General features: G+C 38.5%; 1 protein-coding gene across 1 annotated transcript in view; it reads left to right on the forward strand.

The window, feature by feature from the left end:
- usp43b (ubiquitin specific peptidase 43b) overlaps positions 1–21,711 on the forward strand; it is an 85,058-nt gene that overhangs the window by 41,741 nt on the left and 21,606 nt on the right. Inside the window, exons 4-7 of the mRNA XM_026916965.3 lie at positions 3,623–3,715; positions 11,129–11,264; positions 12,737–12,881; positions 18,008–18,176. Of these exons, the coding sequence (XP_026772766.3) occupies positions 3,623–3,715; positions 11,129–11,264; positions 12,737–12,881; positions 18,008–18,176 (543 nt within the window). The remainder of the gene's footprint in view (positions 1–3,622; positions 3,716–11,128; positions 11,265–12,736; positions 12,882–18,007; positions 18,177–21,711) is intronic.

A 21,711-nucleotide genomic window follows, 5' to 3' on the forward strand; every position in this document is an offset into this window, starting at 1 on the left:
AGATCATTGGCCACTCTAAAGAGGTAATTATTATTTAAAATGTATGGAGTTGTGAATGTGCACTTTTTAAACATTTGTTTTGGCTCTGTCCCATGTTTGCTCTTTTATGGACGAGCCACTACTGAAGAAAACACCAAAACTCTCTGAAACAGGGCAACATAAAAACCAGGAAATTACAAGACACCCATATGAAATTTTACATTTTATTACAGTTTAACCACTATTGGCAATTAAATAAGGAAAGAAGTGAAAACCAAGCACAAGTGTTTCATCAAATACCTCTAGACGAGTGCTTTATTAAAGGCAAGTGCACTTGTTTGGTATCCAGTTACTGTAGGACTATTAGTTACTGTAAGAATAGATTTGTTGAGACAGGAAGCTGACTGAATGTAAGACATAAAACCAGTGAAACAACAATAAAAAAATTGTGTAAGGAGCAATATGTAATACGTCGCCACTCACTGGCACCATTCTTGCATTTTATCTTATAGTTGATATTAGACAGTGTTAGTATCACCTGTCAAAAACCACCTATTGGGTGCTACAATTACAGTGATCCAGACTGGCCTTCCAGCTATGTCTTGATTTTTTTTTCACCCAATAAAATAATATAATATTTCTTACTTGGATTTTCTCATTCTAGAGTATTTAACTTTAACCCTTTTCTTGTAATTTAACCAAAAATGTTAATACGGGGTGATCAGAATTTTTTGAATAGCAATATAATACATACAAGACACAGGTCAGAAGGATCATCAGCAGGATTGGCCAGGGTGAAGCAGGAAAGGTCTGCAGTATGTGGGTTTTATTTTCAAGCTATTAGGGATTTGTGCTCATTCTTTCATTTGTCTTTTCCTTCCTGAAAGAGTCCCACTTTAAAGGTAGCAAATACCAGAACGATGACGTGTAGAGACTCGAAACAATGTCAAAGCACATCTTCAGTCTTCTGTCATCTAAACCAGTTCTGCATCATTACATCCACAGTCTCAGATCATGACATCATGATGACTTTAGTACACACTCCAGTTCATTTAAACAGGACTTGGGAAGAGATCTATGGCATAAGGTGTGGCCTGGTCCAAGCAGGACTACACACCCAGTACAGACATCCACCAAATGTTCTTCCAAAACATAGAATTGTTTTAGATAATGCAGAAAAACTAGTTCAGTGAACATTGTTACCCTTCTTTAGCAAGATAGAGGAAACTTGTTTTCCTACTGAAGATCCTTTTTCATGATTGAACCATGAAACAGAGCAGTATCATATTTCTGTAAAACTCGTTCCTGCGTCCGCAGTGGGGTTTTCACAGGGACATTCTTGTGCATACATTCAATACTTGGTGTGTTGAACACACAACTCAGTGCCATTTAGGAAAACATGTACGTGTAAGTTTAGCGTACATCTACAAAACTGGTACTTTAAAGTATCTTATACTATAAGTGTGAACCATTATCTGTTAAACATTTAACTGATAATAAATATATACACTCTCCATCCAATCAGCCAATCATGTGGCAGCAGCACAGTGCATAAAATCATGCAGATACAGGTCAAGAGCTTGAGTTAATGTTCACATCAAACATCAGAATGATGAAAAAAATGTGATCTCTGTGACTTTAACCGTGACATGATTGTTGGTGCCAGATGGGCTGGTTTGAGTATTTCAGAAACTGCTGATCTCCTAGCATATTCACACACAGCAGTCTCTAGAGTTTACACAGAATGGCGCAAAAAACAAAAAAACCATTGAGTGAGCGACAGTTCTGTGGGTGGAAACGCCTTGTTGATAAGTGAGGTCAGGGGGAAATGGCCAGATTGGTTTGAGCTGCCAGGAAGGATATAGTAACTCATATAATCACTGTCACATGTCACATGTCACATGTCTAGGCTTTGACCATCACCTGTCAGACTCTGGTGATGACTGGTGGAGATACTACACAATTCAGTTAAATGAATGGGTTTAAAGTGAAAATACATCCTGACTGAAACTTTCCCCACCTGCATAGATTTAATCCTGCATGAAGAGAAGACAGTGTTTTTGCAGAGGGGGAAATATGTTAGATCAGATTTTCTAGCTGTGAAAATAGCATATTTTAGACCTGACTGTTAAGATTTTTTTAAATTTTTTTTTAGTTATTTCAGGCATATTGTTTTAGCCTCATGGACAATCCATTTACTTTTTTCAGTGCTGATCTCAAGCCTGGAAAATGGAGCGGGTTGCGTCAGGAAGGGCATCCAGCGTAAAACTTGTGCCAGAATCAGAAATATGCGGACGGGTGATCTGCTGTGCCGACCCCGAACAGGAGCAGCCGAAAGAGAAAAAAAAATTGTGATATGTATCATCGAAAGTTCTTCAAGTATCGTGATATAATGATATTTTTGTTCTATCTCTCAGCCTTGATTGGCTTGCTTATTGATATTGATAACAGTGTGTTTGAAGAATGGTGTGATGTTATATGTAGTTAAATACTTTTGCCTTGTAGTTAAATACTTTTGACTTTACATGCCTTGTCATACAGGCAGCTCTAAGTAGAGCACTCGGCAGCTCATCTGTGCAGCTGGAGTGAGTTGTTTGTATGCAGGGAGCAGCTACAGCTGATTGGTGTCTTTTCAGGAACAGAGACTCAGTGGGTGAGCTGCAGCTCTGGTATTGAAGGAGGGAGCAGGCAGCTGGCTGGAGCTGAATAGACCTTTCTTAAACCCTTCTCTCTCTCTCTCTCTCTCTCTCTCTCTCTCTCTCTCTCTCTCTTTCCCTCCCTCAATGCCAGGTGTTGAATATTGATGCTGTTATTGTTCTCATTTGTCTTTTTAGCTGAGGTTTTGTCTTCAGTTATTATTGAATAATTAGTAGATTGATATTGTATCATGTCTGGATCGGATTAATTGGATCATCACATTGTTAGTTAGGGAGAAACATTGCATTATTTTTAAAGCAAAGCAGATGATTGAATTAGGTGTAAGCTACAGAGCTTTTAAAAAGGCAGTAGAATGAATGATGCAATAAACTGAAAACATTTGTATCCGTTCCATCATGTCTGGCAAAAAAAATCATCTTTTCTCAATAGTGTTTTTTACACTCCTTTGTCTGACATCACTTCCTTTACAACTGATCTTACTCCCTTTAACACACCTATACTGGTATGTTACTATGTAAGTAATAAAAGACGACAGGGTGCGCTGTTATAGAAAATAATCAACGATGAGGTGATGGAGCGGAAGATTTCTCCCTGAAGTTGATTATTTTCCTATACCAGCATGTGCCATGATGTTTACACTGCAGCAGTTTCCCAACGATTATACATTTTTGTTTACTAACGAATAATTTGTCCGTGAAACACTTATGTTTTTGGAGCTATAAACAGTTGTTCCTTCACCACCCTCTCCCTTTTTTCTCTCTCTTGAAGTTAATAATACAAAAAAGCAGCTTGTTGTGTTACTTCCTGGTATATTAGTGCACTCTATAAAAAAAACATTCCACATTAACAAGTTCATTAGAGGTTCTTTGTAGAACCCTACAATAGAGGATTTCTCTTTCAGAAAGGGTTTCATTTAGGAAGTAAAAAAATTCTATTCTAATATCCTAATTTTTATATACATTTATTTTGGTTTTTTTTTTCCTAGGTCATCTCTGACATGTCCTCATTGCCTTAAGCAGAGTCACACCTTTGATCCCTTCCTTTGCATCTCTCTTCCCATCCCTTTGCGTCAGACCAGGTGAGTATATCTCAACTCCATGTGCTTATATTCAGTCATAACAGCTGACCTCTTTTGGTGATAATCTTTTGATGTCTTAGTATTTTTGACCTGTTATAGAGCAGGGGTCATTGGGTTCAGTACTGGAGAGCTGGCATCCAGTACAGTTTGGAGATTCCCTACTCTAAGCGTGGTAATTAACTTTATTATGGGCATAACAATATGGCGTATTACATCATATCTTTTGACACAAGGCTCTTGATTCGATACATCTGCGTGTCGAACAATTCATTTAACCGACTGCATAATAATGTAGGCTATTTGTCATAAAATACCGCTTATAGGGGTGTATAATAAAACACGCTTCTCCTAAACACGCTGTTTGTTTCACAAGCCAATATGCTAGCATACTAGCTGTGGAAAAAAACACCCCAAAATTGTAAGGTCTGGTGTGTTGGAGCACTTCGGCTTCTCTGTAAGACTGACTGCAAGGAAAGAAACATAACTGTGCTGAATCAGTCAAATATACATACAATAAACGGGCACTAATTCTGCAAAACTAGACGAAATCATGACACACACACATGCACGAATGCACACAGCAAACTCTGTCTACTGCCTTCAGGCAGCCTTTTCTCGCTGATCCTAGATGTGCAGGATTCAAAAACGCATCTAGGGCTACAGAGAGCTGTGTGACGACTAGCTAACAGTAAAATTAGAAATCGCCCATGCTTCAGACACACCCCCCTTTGAGAGTCACACCAGTAAATGCTTAGTCAGAAAGCTAATGTTTAATTAGCCATGTTTAATTTTGCTGCATTCCAATGCACAGCTTTTGTTTCAGCAAAGAGTCTTGGAGTGGAAGCCCAAGATACGAATTCAGGCTTTTTTGCTGTATCAAAAATGTATTGAGACACCACCTTAACGTATCTAATCGAATTTGAATTTGGTGTACCATTACACTCCTAGTAATTATGGTGTCTTTATGCAGAGAAATCTTCAAACTGGACTGAACTTGGAATTGATGACTCCTGTTATAGTATAACCAAACAGGGTTTTCTGGAATCCTCACCTGTTATGCAGTATGTAGGAACAGAAGAAATATCTATTTATGGTAGCACTCCTGGAGGCTAAGCACACAGAAGAACAGGGCCGAGTTGTCTGGTTACATTCAGAGACAATTGACTGAAAGGGCTCCTCCTAATATCAGAAACAATAGCGTATTCAGACTGGAACCATGAGGCACGCCGCACCCTGTGAGCACTGCGCTTGGGCCTGCAGGGGAAATCCTGACATTTTAGAGGAGTAGTCTATTCACGTGTGTAAACACTCACATGGGCATGCAATTGCTCACAGAACTTCCCACATGCTGTCATACACTAATTTACATATATTGCACAAGTAGATATGTGGACACTCATATACACATACACTCATATATATATATATATATATATATATATATATATATATATATATATATATATATATTGTAGTGTGTATTTAAACTGTTATAGCCGAGCTAAAGGTCACATGACTACACAATGGCTATTCAGTTACACTTATGATAAGCCATAACAATAAGGATAGCATGTGACAGTTTATGAGATATCCCTTCTGTACAGTGTTTGCTCAAGATTTTATTTATGCTAAGAAACAGTGAGCTGATATGTCAGGGCTGTTTTCTCTCACTTTTTTTTGATACCATGCCAAGACAGTGTGAATGACACAGACTGCTCCAGCAGGGAGGTGAGTCTGGTAATTAGAGAGGCTGATTTAGTGGTAAGCTGCCTTAGTGTTGTCAGAGGTGGGCAGCCTCTCTGTCCCACACTCACACCCCTCCTTTTATGGTGCTAGGGTGTGCTTGGCACTGCACCTCTCTCTCTCTCTCTCTCTCTCTCTCTGTCTCACACACACACACAAACACACACACAGAAGGTTAATAAGGGCTTTTCCTCAGACTTCATATCCTCTGCATCCAATTTACTTTCTTTCCAGCTGAGTCTTTTCAAACGTGTCTCTTAATTGAATTTAGCAAATGAAGGGTGCACTGCGTTAACGAAACTATTGCCTGAGATGTATTTGATACTCAGAAGTAAGCTGCATTTAAGGCTTTTTTTTTTCACCCACCTTAAATGAGGGCAGCCAAGCAGGATGCAGCTTTTATCACACACATATAAACCCAGATTATCCTCAACACTTCACTATTTACTCCTAGTCTACTGAAGCAGTTCAGTAGGCAGATCTTTCTTAAGTAGATATGCTTCATGGGTGTACTCTTGGCTCTATGTGGCTTATCAGCAGAAGGTCTTTCAGTCTTAAAATGTGAAAGGATCAAAGTTAAGTACAGCACCCTGCTTAAAATGTAGATGCAAAAAATAAATGAATTGAATTCAGGAAATGAAGGATGCATTGTGGTACAGAAGCTATAGCCTTGATTCCTTGGACTATTCTTTCTCTGGTACATGAGCATAACTTGTTCTGAAAAGTGCTGGGGACAAGAATGATAAAAAAAAAGAACCATCAATGGTCAATTGCATGATCAATTAATAACCAGGCCGAATTGTGCCTTTTTTCTCATCTCACGGAAAAGACACGCTTTATTTAGTTGATATGGTTTACATCATCTCTTCAGTGGGAGCTAGGGGTGGGTGATATGACAAAAAAAATCATATCATGATTCTATGATGCACTATATGTACCACAAAATATAGAGTTGCTAACAAATTGCCAGCAAACAGTAGTGCTGCCTTAAAAAACTTCTTGAATACGTCAGTTAATGTCTACAAACGTTATTGTTTTCAAAAAATAACATTATTTATAAAAAAAAATAAAAATTGACACTGAAAGGAGAAAAAAATTAATATCTGTTAAAAAAAAAAATAGTTTTAAACAAGTACAAAATTTTAAGCTGTTTCCAGTCAGTTTGCAATTATTTCAAAAATCACAAAAAGTTTTAAAATAATTAATTTAAAAAGATATCCACAATATCTCAAAAAAGTGTGTTGTGGCATAATTTATCATGATATCAGTATATCGATATATTATCATATCGGCTAGCCGTACTAAGAACCTACTAGAAGGAAAAAGAAAGTAAACCAAAGAGTGTGATCCTGCAGACTGACATAATGACAGCTACAACCGGTGTAAAGCATGTTTTCTAGAAATAAGTCACAATATGTAAGCATACAATAATTATCATTTGTAACGGAAACATTTAGATTCACAGGTTCGTTTTAAGCCATGAGCATTTCATCATAAGAGACACAATTTATTACAAACTACACTTTCTAAGAGTGCGGAGGACAAAATCAGGCAGATGAAAAAGCAGTGTGCACATGTCGCCAGCATCCTCAGCAGAAGTTGCATCTGTTCTATGGTATAGATTTATAAGAACTGTATGGACTCATCAACTTCATGTGTTCTCACATATATTATAGTGGTGAAACTTCAGTGACCCACAAAAGCCTATCTCCATTTTCATTTCATTTAAGTTGCGCTGCACTCCAAAATCAAGCACAGATGTATGTAGAAATGGTTCAGTCCTCATACCTGAACTGATTTGCCACGAGAGAACCTGATACAGGGAAATGTATAAAAATTTCTACAATGGTCAGGCCTGATCTGCCAGTTGAAGTTTCGGTTCAGTGAATGGAGCTGAGTTTCTCTCAGTGGAATGCCACAAAAGTGAGTCATTACCCAGATTTAGGAACATTTCCCACAGCCAGAGAGAACATTAGGAACACTTCCCACATCCAATCGATTAAACGGCAGCCTTCTCTGTTTATTGTGACACAGGCTTGGTGGGTGTCCATAAACAGATTAGCCTGTTTGTGTGTAATAGGCTTTTGTCAGGTTAATTGCATGTCTGAAGGTTTTCATTTACAGGCTTGGATTGTCTTACCATTTCATTTCATAGATGTGTTCTTATGGAAAAAAGAAACACAGCCCATAAATAGTAGGGAAGTAGGATATGATATGCTGTACACTGCCTTTCTCTGAACACGGAGAATTGTTTTTTTCTTCGCCTGCATACAGAGCCATGCTCTTAAAGAATCAAGTTCTTAAAGAAACCGTGCTTTTATGATGTTTTTCTTTTATATTATAAGCCAAATATTTTAACATAGCAAAGATATTTATATTAAAATATTAATTTAAATGAATTTATTACTATCACATCGAAATGAACCCTGAACTTCAGGAGTGGATAAATCAGTAGTCCAGGCACAGAGAACAAGAAAATTACGTGTCTGAGCCATTAGTGGGGTTTTTTTTCATAGTTGCCAGTTGAAGAAGTAGGCTCAGTAGACTAACAGTCACCCAGGCTTGTGCAATATAATGATTTAATCATCCATACACTATTTTACACTGCCACGGTGTCCAGAGACATTTACTAAAATTATATTATATATTATATTATATATTATATTATATTATATTACTTTATCATGGATTTTGAGTATGTAACTTAAAAATACGCCAAAAGAGCATATTTCTCCGCAAAAATAACGGTAGATGAGCCATCATGGTAAACGGAGAATGTTTTGAGTTTGTTAATATGAAATAAAATCTATCAGCATAAGAAAATGGTCAGAAGCAGCACGGTTTTTGGTCTGAAAGAGAAAAAGGACTGAAAATTTTGATTTAAAAAAAAAATTAAATAGGCCTGCAACAAAGTGTCAAATCAAACACTTTATGTTAATGGTAATGATAATTACAAATGAAGATGCTGTTTTTCTTTTGTGTTCTCCAGTACCGGTCAGTTCTCAGACACATTCAAACACTTTGCGCAGCAGATCAACAGTAAAATGTCAGCTATGTGGACAGTAAACAACTGATTTGCAAAAGGAGTATATCCAAAAATTGTTGTTTTTTACTGTTTACTCCATGTTACTGCAGAATCACTGTGGAGTTTTCACGATTGCCACTGCCGGCCAGCAGTTCCCGACTGCACAGCTGGCAATGTTATTACGCCCTCCTGTACTCTCTTTAAACCTGAAATAGTGGAAATCAGTTCCAAACTGTTACATTGTTAACTGCGATTTTTTAACGGTAAATATTGCACAAGCCTACAGTCACCAGCATTTTTTCCTTTTCATTCGTTCCTTTCAGCAACTAGAGAAAGATTAAAATGTGCTCGCTATTGACTTTCACAAAACAAGTTTTTACTGGCTACGTATATGTAAACAAAATGAGCTTCATGTTGATGTGATGCACCTCAATCCTGTAAATAAAGAGCACGCTACTTCTTCTGAATTCCTCCCGCCTGCTGCACTGCACACATCGACTATTACTAGTCGTATTAATTGGCACACACAGATGACATACAGACATTTCGTAATCAGGAACACACAGCAATATGGAAACACAAAATCCGTCATATAACTCTTCTGCTAGCACAATATGCAGTCACCATGCATTAAACACATCAACAAAAAATATAGATGCTTCTCAGACTCAAATATGTACTCAAAGATGTTATGTATTATTTGAAGTGAAAACACCACGTCATAGCCAAATTTGCTGATTTTTTTTGTCAAGACACAAACACAATGTGCTACCAGAAATACTTTGCTGGAAAAGGATGATGACTATCCTAGTCAAGTCATCCATAGACTATACTAGCCAAGTCCTCCACTATGTGTTTGCATCAGTATTATTGCACTTAATTAGCTAACTATCTCTCCATAATTTATTACAATATGTTACCTTTTTTGGCCTAGACAATTAGGTTTCTGGACAAACAAAAAGTTTTTTGTTTTACTTTCACTAGATAATGGAATTATTCACACACTGGGTTTCATACACTGTGTAGAGTTCAAACAAAAGTGCACAGGTCTTTAGAGCAAGTGTTTTAGTCATGAATTGTTTAACAAGAACTCAGTCACTCAGTTCAGTCACTGGTGCACATGCAGATTTTAAATAGCCATTATAGAAAATAACAGGAATCTATAAGTTTATAATCTATTTAGAACCAAACAAAAGTCACACTATTAACATATTTTAACATTCAGTACTAAAGGAGAAGCCTCCTTAAAATGTGAGCAAGATCAGTTTTAACTGTATCACTTTGGCTTCCACCTCCCAAAACTCTTTCATCTGGTTTTCTTCTCTTTGTTGTCCTCGGCTGTGTGCTGAGCTGCACATTTCACTGCAATGACCCTCTTGAACCCTATCACTTTCCCCATGCTGTCCCCCTTTAAAGCTGCTGACCCACAAATCCTCACTCCTCACTGACACAACACATAGCTCCACACTGACACAACACACATATTGCCCCTGCTGTGTGACCTCTCAACTGTGACCCCTCGAACCAAGTGTATACTGATACACCCAACAATACTCAAAGTCACCTGGGACAACAGCAATAGTTCTGTAGAGGTCACACATGTTAAATATTTTTTCCATTTGCTTGTTTTTGTTGAAATTTGTTGATCAGGTTCTCTTTGAGGAATTATTATCATTTATTTCCAAAAGAACATGGAGCTTTGATGTCTGTCAGCTCATCCACAGAGTGGATGCTCCCATAGGTGTGGCATGTGTAGAATGTCAATGAAGAGTGATCTGTGAACATTAACTAGAAAATATTTGAGTTTTATTTTAGTTGCAGATTCATCCATTTGTCCAAACCAGATTTGAATGACCTGTTGAAAAATCTAGCTTGTTCTGGCAAGCTACCAGTAGCCAAAACACAGGTTGAGCTAGTGAAACTGGTAGGCCATCTTTGTCAGCTGGTAATTGGTGGAAGATGGAAACAGTTTCTGAATTAGCGCTACGAATGCAAGATTGTAGGCAAGTTGTAAAATAACATCAGTAAGGCAATTAGAAAATCTCAAACGTTAATTGATCAATTTGGTCAACTTTCCAGTTGGGGAAGATGTTATTAAAGATTTCAGCAGCTCAGGGCTGTTAAATATCTTCACATATTAGAGCTGGTGAACTGGTTTGGCAATAGTACTCAATATTTTCTGCAACATCAGTAAAATAAGTCTTCCATATAGTGATGGTACTGTATATATTTGATGACCTGTTTGTAAAATGTGATACACAGGAGTTGCATTTAAGGCTCCTATTCACTAAAAATGAGGGCAGTCAAGCAGGATTTGAGTTTTTATCACACATTTGCATATACCCAGATTATTCCTAGTCTAGAGAGCTCTCTTTCAAATATAAATGGTTCATGGGTGTAGTCTTGGCTAAAGTCAATCTGTTGTCAGACTCAAAAGGTCAAAGGATGAAGGCCAAGTCGAAATGCATGGGAATAAAGTTTCCATTATTTTTATTACAAATAAAACGTAATACAATTTATGTATAGTTAATGCTAAATGTATTGATTTATTCAATTGACGTGACCTTTTATGATTATTATATCGTTATATTACGTTGACTCTGTGTGTGTTTCTGTGGGCACGTGTGTGTGCGTGTGTGATTTAGGCCACTGTGTGTGACTCTGGTGTTCAGCACTAAAGGGCAGAGGTACTTAAGAGTGGGACTGGCTGTGCCTTTATTCGGCTCTCTGGCTTGCCTGCGCAGAATGGTGGCAGATGAGGGCAAGATTTCCCCGGACCAAGTGAGCATGCACACGCACACATGCACACACATGCATGCACACCCACACTCACACACACACACGCACATGTATTATTCTCCTTTACTTTCATTGGCTTTATATGGGTTAGATTGAGTTCAATGTTTAAAAAAGTGGTATTACTCCACAGAACATCCAGTGCTTTGCTCTACATTAAGAAGAAAAGGCTGTAGTTCTAGATAAATCAGGCTTTATGTGTACACGTCCAGGCCCACCAAGCTTATTGCCTGGGCCAGGGACAAACCCCCAAGTGCCCCCAAGGAAACTCACTCGTAAACAACCTCATTCTAATGCCATATTCAATATTCCTTTAAGAACTTTGTCATACAATCCCTTGTGTTAACCAGTCTTATACCCTTTTTCTTTCTCCTTTTCTTTTAAAGCTGGCTAAAGTAACTAACAGCCAGTGACCCTCTACATATGACAAAATGTTTGTAATTAGCCATGAAAGTTTCAGTATGTGTGGCAAAAATGTGGCAGACCAAACCATTTTACAAAACAGGAGAAATATCCATTTATTTGATGAGTTGCAAACAATGCATATACTTACATCATAGTTTGACAAATAGACATATTTCAAGCTATTTTATTCTGCATGTCAGTGGACTACTAAACCCTCTTGGGCTTTCAACTCAGCCTGGTTCCAGGACAGCTTCACTGCTTGTCCCCTGCCCATGATGCTGGGGCTGTACACCTCAGCAGTGTGGTGTTGACACACAAGGTATGACTCCAAAGCAATTATTTTGAGTGTGTGACAATGGCCAAAGAATGAGCCATGTGACCAAACAAGGGATCATTAAGCATACAGCACCATAAGCTGAAAATCCAACACAAGTCCCTGTTTCTCTCTGTCCCCAAAATGGTCTGTTCCTCTGTGAGTGTTTATACCTCAATCTCTAAAAAGTAGAGGAACTAATTCAGAAGCCCTGTCTCTCAGGTTGATGCACTGTGAGCACTTGTGTGTGAAGGTATGTTGAGAATGCAGAATACATTGTGTACTGCACAATGTACAACGTGACCGGGTTCCAGCTTCCTCCACCGCTGACTGTCATCCTTTCTCTCTTACTATTCTGCTGTCTTCCTTTGTTTATTGTTCGTCAAGTGTGCCAACTGTGCCACTGCCTCCGATATTGAAGTGACAAATCATTTAATTTATTTCAGTTCATTAGTACTTGGTGTAGCAGCTGGATACAACCATTGAAACAAGATGGAGGCTGAAGTTTAGTCATTATTGATAGTGCCTTTTGCAGAGCTCAAATGAATAAGCATTAGATTTAGTAGCTCCAATAAAGTCTCATATAAGTAGGAATTAGCAGGCAGTGAAAAATATTTACTAAGGCCATTAGTTAAAAGTGGTTAAATTATTTCACACTCCATAATTTTTGTTCTATAGTCTTTTAGAGTAAAAGGCACTTCTACTAATATGTCTGCTCTGTCTCTTTCTCTTCCTCTAGGTGATTTTGACTGAAATTTACACTACTGGTTTCCAGCGCTCTTTTTTTGATGAGGATGACTTGACCAGCATCGCAGAAAATGACATCATTTATGCCTTCCAAGCCCCACCCCTTTACATCAGGGGAGGATCCACTAGAATATCAGGTAACCACAAAAATATTATCTAACATTACTTTTCTTACTCAACCCAAAGGTAGTGTCTGCCCAATATCTGCCCAAGCCACAGATATTATGGCATTTTGCCATAAACTTATCTACTTATTGTTCATTATTGTAAGTGGATCTGTTCTGTCAGTGAACATAGATTACATAAATAATCTAGACTCTTAAAGCAGAATATACACTCTCAGAAGTAAAGGTACTTTTTCATGGCCTTTTGATGTACCATCAAGGGTACATTATTTGTACTGTTAGTGTGTATATTTCACCTGGGAAGGGGAATTTTGTGTATCTTTAATTAGCTTTTACACTAAGGCTTTAAAGGTACATTAGCGGCCCAATTATGCACCTTAAATTATTTTTTAAGGTATACTATATTCTCATTTCCAAGTTAAATATGCATAGTAAAGGTACAAAAGCTGTACCCTTGATGGTACCACCTGGCAACAATACAAAGTACAGATTCAACAAGACAAAATGAAGATACCTTCATTTCCGATGGTGTATGATGTTTCTACAGTTTGTAGGTAGTCTATTCAACTGTAAGCACTATTTTGATTAGTCGGGCACCACTACTTATTCACTTGGGCCATATAAAATGAGGCAGCAGGGCCTTGAGTTTGAGACACGATCTAACATTGAAGATCAAAAGCAGTTTTCAGGAAGAATAGCAGCTGTTCATAGATAGATGAATATATATATATATTCATCTATCTATGAATGGTAAACATTTATCTGCACTGATGAAATTCTATATATAGCAAAGTTAAAGTGTAAAAAAAACTGCATTACATGAGCATTATCGCTTTTCTAGGCTGTCAAGGTTATACAGGTACACGGCCGACATTAGTACAATGACAGAAATGTCTCCTGAGTGTGATCTCAGCACTTATGAATGGCTTGTAGGTCTTGCGCATGCCGTTGCTGCAGACATCCTTCCCTGTTTTGGAGTGGAACAAAAGCCATCAGTATCATTCATGTCATTTAGTATTTTAGAAACCTCTGTTTAACCTCTAAGTCTTCAACTACATAACGTGCTAACTTCTAAAACTGAAAGGTATGTGACAAATATATAACAACAGTATTTCCTATTATGACACTTTCCAGGCTGACTTAGAAAGTGTTAGAACTTGGCTTTGTAGCTCGTTGTGCATCTGATATGTCCAAATCACACAATGGTGATGATATGACCAAATACACATTACAGTGTCATCACAATATCATGAGTCTTCATTAAAATTGTTAAAATTTCAGAAATAGAAGTCACTTTAGATAAGAGCCGGAGATAATGTGTCAGAAATCTATATTCATGACATTACGACAAGTTTTCATAAAAATTAAATACACTATTTCTGTCTGTGTGCCAACTTATTCCAATAAGTATTTACATAAGTATTTATAAATGTTTATATAGTTTTATATCAATTTTATATCATGAAGGGCTTAGGCAGGTTTTATGTAGCTCTATGAACTACATATGAACTATCCTTTACATCAGAATTAATAACGGATGCCTGTTAGAATACTGAAAAAGATTTCATGAATGGCTTATGTAGGTCTTGTGTCTGTATGGACATTGCCTTTAAGTGTTACAAGAAAAACAATTTTGTATGTATTTTAGTGGAATTAGTGGATTTCCATCAGCGCTGTCCGTGTGACCGTCCCCATGCATCGCTTGTCCGTGTGGTGTATGTGACAGCATATTCTTTCTGTTTTACACAAACATTACGCATACATGCTGAAGCCACGACCTAGCTGTGTTTTTCTCTACTGTCTGCACCACACAAATTACAAATTGTTTTGAACAGACGCAGACATACACACAAACACAGACGTCCTTCTCTTCTGTGTTTGTGCTATTCATAAGTGCTACGCTTCACTGAAAGACAAACACTCACAAACACAATGCACGTGGTGATGGCGAAGGGGCTTAACACTTGCTGAAAGGCCCCCATAATTACAGCAGGCTCCACTGTATTTACATGCACGTCTGAACCTGTGGCACATGTTTACTAGGAAGAGACAGATACAAGGAGGCTGGAAGATAGAGTCAGAGAGAGAAGGATAGCATTCTAAGTGTGCTAAGTGTTGTTATTCTTAGCCTCTTCCACCTTCAAGACTCTGGTGGTCTGAAAGCTGTTCCTGTAATATTGCTTTGCTCAGTGTGTGAAGCCAGCTTGGGTTTTGGGATTGTCCTTTGGCCATTTCTTTGTGGACTGAGACACAGGATAGCCCAACAGGGGGGCGAGGTGTTTAATTAAAGATCTGACAGTTTTGGCTCATGCTGACACTCAGCACAGAGGAGCTCTCAGGCAGCTGTGAGGGGATTTGGATTGACGCTCAGTGTTAGTCACTGAAAGAAAGGGCGAGATGATGAAGGTGATATGCCTTGAGCTGATCCATTGATCCTTCAATGTACTTTCATTAGAGCTGTAAGGTAATTAATATTATTCATCATGAGGTTTTAGATGCAGGTAACACGATTTGCTTGGAAGAAAGTGTGTAGCCTATCTATAACTTTTTCAACCACACACACACACACACACACATTACCCTCAGTTTCTTATTGCACAGCAATATCTTCTGGACTGTACTCTTTTACCACACAGGACTGTTTGTTCACTCTTAAAGAAGTAATGTGTCATGTTTAGAGCCCTCTCAATTGCAGTGAAAACATTTGAAGTTGAAGTTAATAAGACAAAAAATGCAGCTTGTCATGTTACAGAGAAAACCTCCTGCAACCTCCTGTCTTTTATGGCGAAAAGGCTAAATAAATACACTATATGGCCCAATGTACAGTATGTGGACACCTGACCATCACATATGGGCCTTCTCCAAACTGCTGCCTCAAGGTTTGAAGGACACAATTGTCTTTGTGTGCTTTAGCATTGAGAATTTCCCTTCACTGGGACTAAGGGGCCCAAACCTATTCCAGCATAAAAGTGCACCTGTGCACAAAGCATGGTCCATGAAGACATGGTTTGTCAAGGTTGGAGTGGAAAATCTCTAGTGGCCAGCACAGAGCCCTGACCTCAAACCCACTGAACACTTTTGGGATGAAATGGACCACTGACTATGTACCAGGCCTCCTCACTCAACCTCAGTGCCAGGGGCAAGGGCTCTCCCCTCATCTGAAGGGAGCATCCCGTGCTCTTCTAGGAGAGAACCATCTTCAGCCACTTCACATTTTGTTAGCAGTAAAATGTTCAAGTGCATGTCAAAGGTCCAGTTTGGATTGTGCCAAGAAAATACGTCATCTGCAAATAACAGCTGTTACCTCTATTGGACATCTCTCCAACCTTGGCTGCGTCCTGAGACAAGACACACCCTTGACAGTGTCTGATACCCATCTTAAATGGTTTTGAGTTAATGCCAGAAATGTGGACACAACTTTCTGTGCTCATACATAGTCTGTATTGCAAAAAAATAGCAACCTAGGTAACCCGTACTCCTGCAAATGTTTAGGTACATAATAAAAGGCTTTCTCCAAATCCAAAACAAACACATCAGTATCAAAATAGTTGAATGTTATCTTCTGTTGATGCATGTTGGTGTGATCTGTATATTTACCAGTACTGACCCTTGTATTGTGCTGCTCTTTTGGTTTTTTACTGGAACTGAGTTTTGCACCTGGTTATCATCTTACACTGTTGCAGTACTTCCATTTTATGCAGTCACATTTAAACAGCTCTTTTATTGTCTTTAATGTTGCATTGTGTTACTACAGGAACATCCATTAGGAACCATCATATCATTTCTCAGTATATGAGAGTATAGCTGACATGACAATAAAAATTGATATGTGTATCTAGGTGTATACATGGCCACATACAATGAAAGATGAATGAACCTCAATCATTTTGATTTCAGGTCTATTGTGAGGCAGAAATGGACAAAAGCTAGTTCTGGCAGCACCGTGACCTGATTTAAAGCTATCAGATCACTCTATAGCAGTATACAAGGAGACCTTTCTGTGTTTTCACGAACATGCTTCACCTCTCACTCCATAAAATCGGTCCAAAATGACTTGGAAGTTAATGATGCAGAAGGCTGTGCTTGATGTACTGGAGGAAAGTGCAAACCGTAGCTTGTTTATAGTGATTGTGAATAAATATAGAGTGCCACTTATTTCCCCTCAGTCCAAGAAAATGAATGACCCTGATGTCTTGGCGTTATGCTTGTATGAGGAATGTGATCAACTCTGCTATTCATGCAGTGAGCTCTTGAGTGGAGTTTTCCTCTGAGTAGGACGTTTTGCTGTCAGGAGAAGGTGGTATATGGTCTGGTGGTATGAGATATACCACCATATACTTCCAGATATTTTGTTTTCTATATACTGAACCTGGACAAATGAAGATTGAAAAAACATAGTCTGTCCTGTTTCACTGTAGCCTCAGATTCCTGTTCTTGGATGACAGGAGTAGATGTGGTCTTCTGCTGTTGTAGCCCAGTCGCCTCAGTGTTCAAAATTTCGTCCATTCTGAGATGCTTTTCTGCTCACCATGGTTGTAAAAAAAAAAGTGTTTATTTGAGTTACCATAGCCTTCCTGTCAGCTCAGACCAGCCTGGCCATTCTGCTCTGACCTCTCACATCAAGAACTATAAAATGTTGTGCAAGAAAATGTTCTAGTGGAGGAAAGTATCAGTAGTTGCTTCTGTTAACAATCACCAGAATGCAGGGAGCTTGAAATATTATGATTCAGTGATATTCTGGGATTAATACTTTCTTCTCATTTTAGTGCACCATTAGTCTTGGTGTTGTTTGTTTTGGTAGTGTTTCTTATTGTCTCCTCTGTCTCATCTGTTGGTCGAATTCAAGGTTGTTAAAAATGAGACAAATGGTCTCCAAAGGATTTTTTTCTGTTTAATAATATAATAAATACATTCTTTCTGCTAGATAAATCTGCTGTTATATCACTGTGCTTACCTAAATTTAAGGGTCCACCAAGCAAACTTTATTCTAGGCAGCAGTTCTCCCCCTTATTAAGCAGAGATTTCACCCTTTCTGTGACTAATGAGAGCAGATGACAAGTCTCAAATGGGTCAGTTAACAGAAGCAGTCTTGAGATGTCCTGTATGATATCTAATGTTTCTCCTCTTCCCTGTTTCAGGCTACCACCACAGTCTCCCTTCTTCCCCATACTCCTCATCTGGGCCCGAGGCTCAGAGACTGGCTGCATCCGGGGCACTCTCCTCCGAGTTCCTCAACCATGGAGGTGGAACAGCAAAGATTCTCCTGCTGGTGTGTAATGCAGCTGGAGTAGGCCAACAAGCTGTGAGGTGAGTCCTGTAGAACTGCCTTGCACTATTCAGGTCCTAGTTTACCGTATACTGGGTTAAATATGTGCAAACCTTATAACAAAAAAGAGCAAGCTGATTTATAAACAGGATCTGCAGAGGACTGAGTCTTTCACTTAAGCAAAATGCATCAATTATTTTGTGTTTAAATATGCAATTTGACGCCTTTCTACCTGTATTTCCAGCGCAAATACAAGACAGTGTTAATATAGATTAGTATAGTCTCTGCAGTGTTATTTAGCAAATCTATCACTTCAGAAAGAGAGATTGTATGCGCAAATTAATACCACCATTAGGCAAATATTAAGTGTTTGTTTAAAATCTGTTTCTCTTCAGTATTTCAAAAATAATGAGGAGTTTCATTCATTAATTTCAGGTTCCTGAAATTATGACTTAATATTATGTATTATTCGCTCTTCTGGAAGTCTCTTTGAGATCCAGATCCGTTGCAGCTATTCAGAACAATTAGAGCACGCAAAAACCTAAATATTCCTTCTTTCGTATGCTTTGCATGTGACTTAATTTAGACACTTGTTATTTGTAAATCACCACAACATGCCGACTACCTGCATGCATGTGCTCATTGTTGGGAATCTTAGTAAATCAGGGCTCCCATCCACTGGGGGAAATACAGTATTATATAGCTCTAACCCTGACTCTAGAAACTTGGTAATGACATGATGTGACACATTGCCTGACGTAACAGCTGTGAAAACTCTCAGCCCTCGGGCAAAAAAAACTGAATATGGATTGACAGACTTTTATCCCAGTTTCGTTGTCAGCTCTTGAGAGGTTTCAGATAAACTTGACATAGTAGCGTGAGCCATCAGATAGCCTTTAGTCAGTGGCAGTCAGCTAAAGATCAAGAGTCTCCTGTCAGTTCCTTTCTACTTATAGTAACAGTGGAATAAAAAAGACCAAGAGAAAGAAAGAGTGAGATCAGGGTAGGGGAGAGTGTTCATCAAGTGGGTGCAACTTCAAGTGGTCCTTTCATGCCATTTATCTACTAACACCTTTCAGTATATGAAAAGAAAATCATGACAGAAAGATATGGAAAAGACAAAGAACTGACAAATCTTGCTAGCATCAGTAAGAAAAAAACGCAGATTAATGTGTAAGGAAGGGACAGAAGACGCTCATTAGTCAGCTTGCATAAGTCGTGTTTTCCAAAAAAAAAAAAAATCATGATCTGTAAAAAAAGTGTTAATTCTTACTTCGAGTCTAAAGATGAGGACACTGGCACTGATATGAACACATTAATGCTAAAACTTGTTATAATGTGCTCCAGGTGTATTCCAGAAAGTTAATAGCTTTCAGCTTATGATTTTGGCTCTTTTCCCAGAGTTTCTACTTGAAGGTAAAGTCCTCCCTGAAACACATTAAATATACTTATATTTTTATAACCTTTATAAACATTTTGTTGTGCATAATGAGAGTAACTGGTGCTAATTTGTTGGTTAGTGTTGCTTTTTTTTTTTTCTTTTTTTTTTTTTCCCCTCATTATTCCTGTGAGCGGTTTGAGGTCGTCTCTGATATCACAGGTGGACATTGCTAGTGCAGTTACAAAGGTGTTTCATAGGAGAAAGATTTTCAGTGATCTCAGATATCAGTGATAACAGTGAGATTTTGCTGTTTGCTCCTAAAACAAAAGAGCAAGGGCTTCATTTCTCACTTTTCCAGCGATATTCAATGTCACGTTAATGAGAAATCCAGCGTAGAAACAGTGGAGACAACAAAATTTGGACACCAATTTTCAGAATACAGAGCTCTAGGACACAGGTGCACTGAGTTAAGGGACATGGTCGGAAACCGACTTGGCATGACTAGTTAGTGATCTACAAGATATCAAGCACAATAGCTTTGATGTGATGATATCAGTATTAGTATTCTGTGTTTGAGCCAGAATATACTGAAGGAGGTGAGAGAACTGAACAGACTCAAGGATTGAATCACTGCTGCATCAGATCAGTGGGTTGTCAAATGGCATTATGGGTAATATAGGAAACCATTTACCAAGGTAAAACATGGTGATGAAACAAGTTTAAACCAAAAGTGTCAGCCCAGAATTCCCTTATAAAATAATCAATATTTAATGTGGGCCACATGTAGGTACATCAGGAGCCACAGGACAGAACATGGCTTGATGTAGATGCAGGTTCACTTTACTAAGGCTGTAGCTCATCACACAAACAGCTCCTGGGACCACCTACTAAATGAATGCCATCTGCATGAGGTGTAAATTGCCGTTTAAAAGCCGTTGTGAAATGGTCAACCACAGAGCCATCAAAAACACGTATGGGTGCTGTGGGTATAGCAGCTAGTTAGCATTAAATATGGGTGGTTCGGCGAGTTTCTAAACCAACCATTGTCTGTGTGTGTGTGTGTGTGTGTGTGTGCTTGCACTTTGCACATTGCTTTAAAGATGTACAGCTATACTCCCAAATGAGCATACAGGTATTTGACACTGCAAGCATTCGGAGATATCCAGACACATACATGTTTATGTGTGACCTGTGTTTATGTGTGTGTGTGTTGCGCAGAAAGCTTGTTTCTCTATACAGTTTTATTTTGCTGCCTTTTGTTAAATGGCAGTCTTTTCTTGCCCCCCCCTGTAGAGAGCCTAATGCCCTCACTGCCACATTAGACAACAGGGGAGAGGAAAAACACTGCCGGTAACAAATGACCCGGTACCGATTCGAAACGCTGTGGTTAGAAACCTCTGCTTTAGGGTACTGGATATGACAAGGTCATTGTGTGAGAAATCCTACACAAAATGAGGTTTGAAAATGAGTTTCTGTTTAGATACAGCAGGAGGTGTGGCATATCTGCATTATTGGCTGTTGTGGAAATCAGACAAGCCCTCCCTGACTTGCTGTTTCAACTGGAAACACGTCAACATACGGAAGCAAATCACAGCTCCGAAGTTATTTCATGGGCACTTTAAGGAGAAGGACAGGAGCTGGGTTCAAAACACCTGTGAAAATCATTCCAGATTCACACATCTATGGGCTCATCTCCAATATTAAAAAGTTGGCAGGTCAGATATATATAATAAAATACATAATATAAAAATATAATCAGAGTAAACGCCACTGGACATTATGGCAGCATAAAATAATTTTCAGAAGATTAAATAGTTATACTGCACAAACCTACCCAGTTTGCTCGAATGTATCCCAGTTGGCACCTGGCAACATTGGCTTTACTGCTCCTAGCAACACAAATTACGCCAATTTACACCTGGTTTATGGGAGGCAGAGAAATGTAGTGCAAAACCACAAAAAAGGCCTAGAAATTTGACCAGTGAGGTTCAGTTCTCGGGTTTGTAATCATCCTCAGTACTCATTTCTCTAGCCTTTTTTTGTGCTGACCTCCCACATGTATATGTATGATGTGCAGAAATACACCTTGTCTGTTGTCTTGTACACATGCTTAAACTGCTCTTTAGACTCAAGCAGCAGTTTTGTTGATAACACAAAGTTTTACATGCAGAACATACCTGCAGAAAATAGGTCCA

Source organism: Pangasianodon hypophthalmus, chromosome 13 (assembly GCF_027358585.1).
Source record: "Pangasianodon hypophthalmus isolate fPanHyp1 chromosome 13, fPanHyp1.pri, whole genome shotgun sequence".
Lineage (NCBI taxonomy): Eukaryota > Metazoa > Chordata > Actinopteri > Siluriformes > Pangasiidae > Pangasianodon > Pangasianodon hypophthalmus.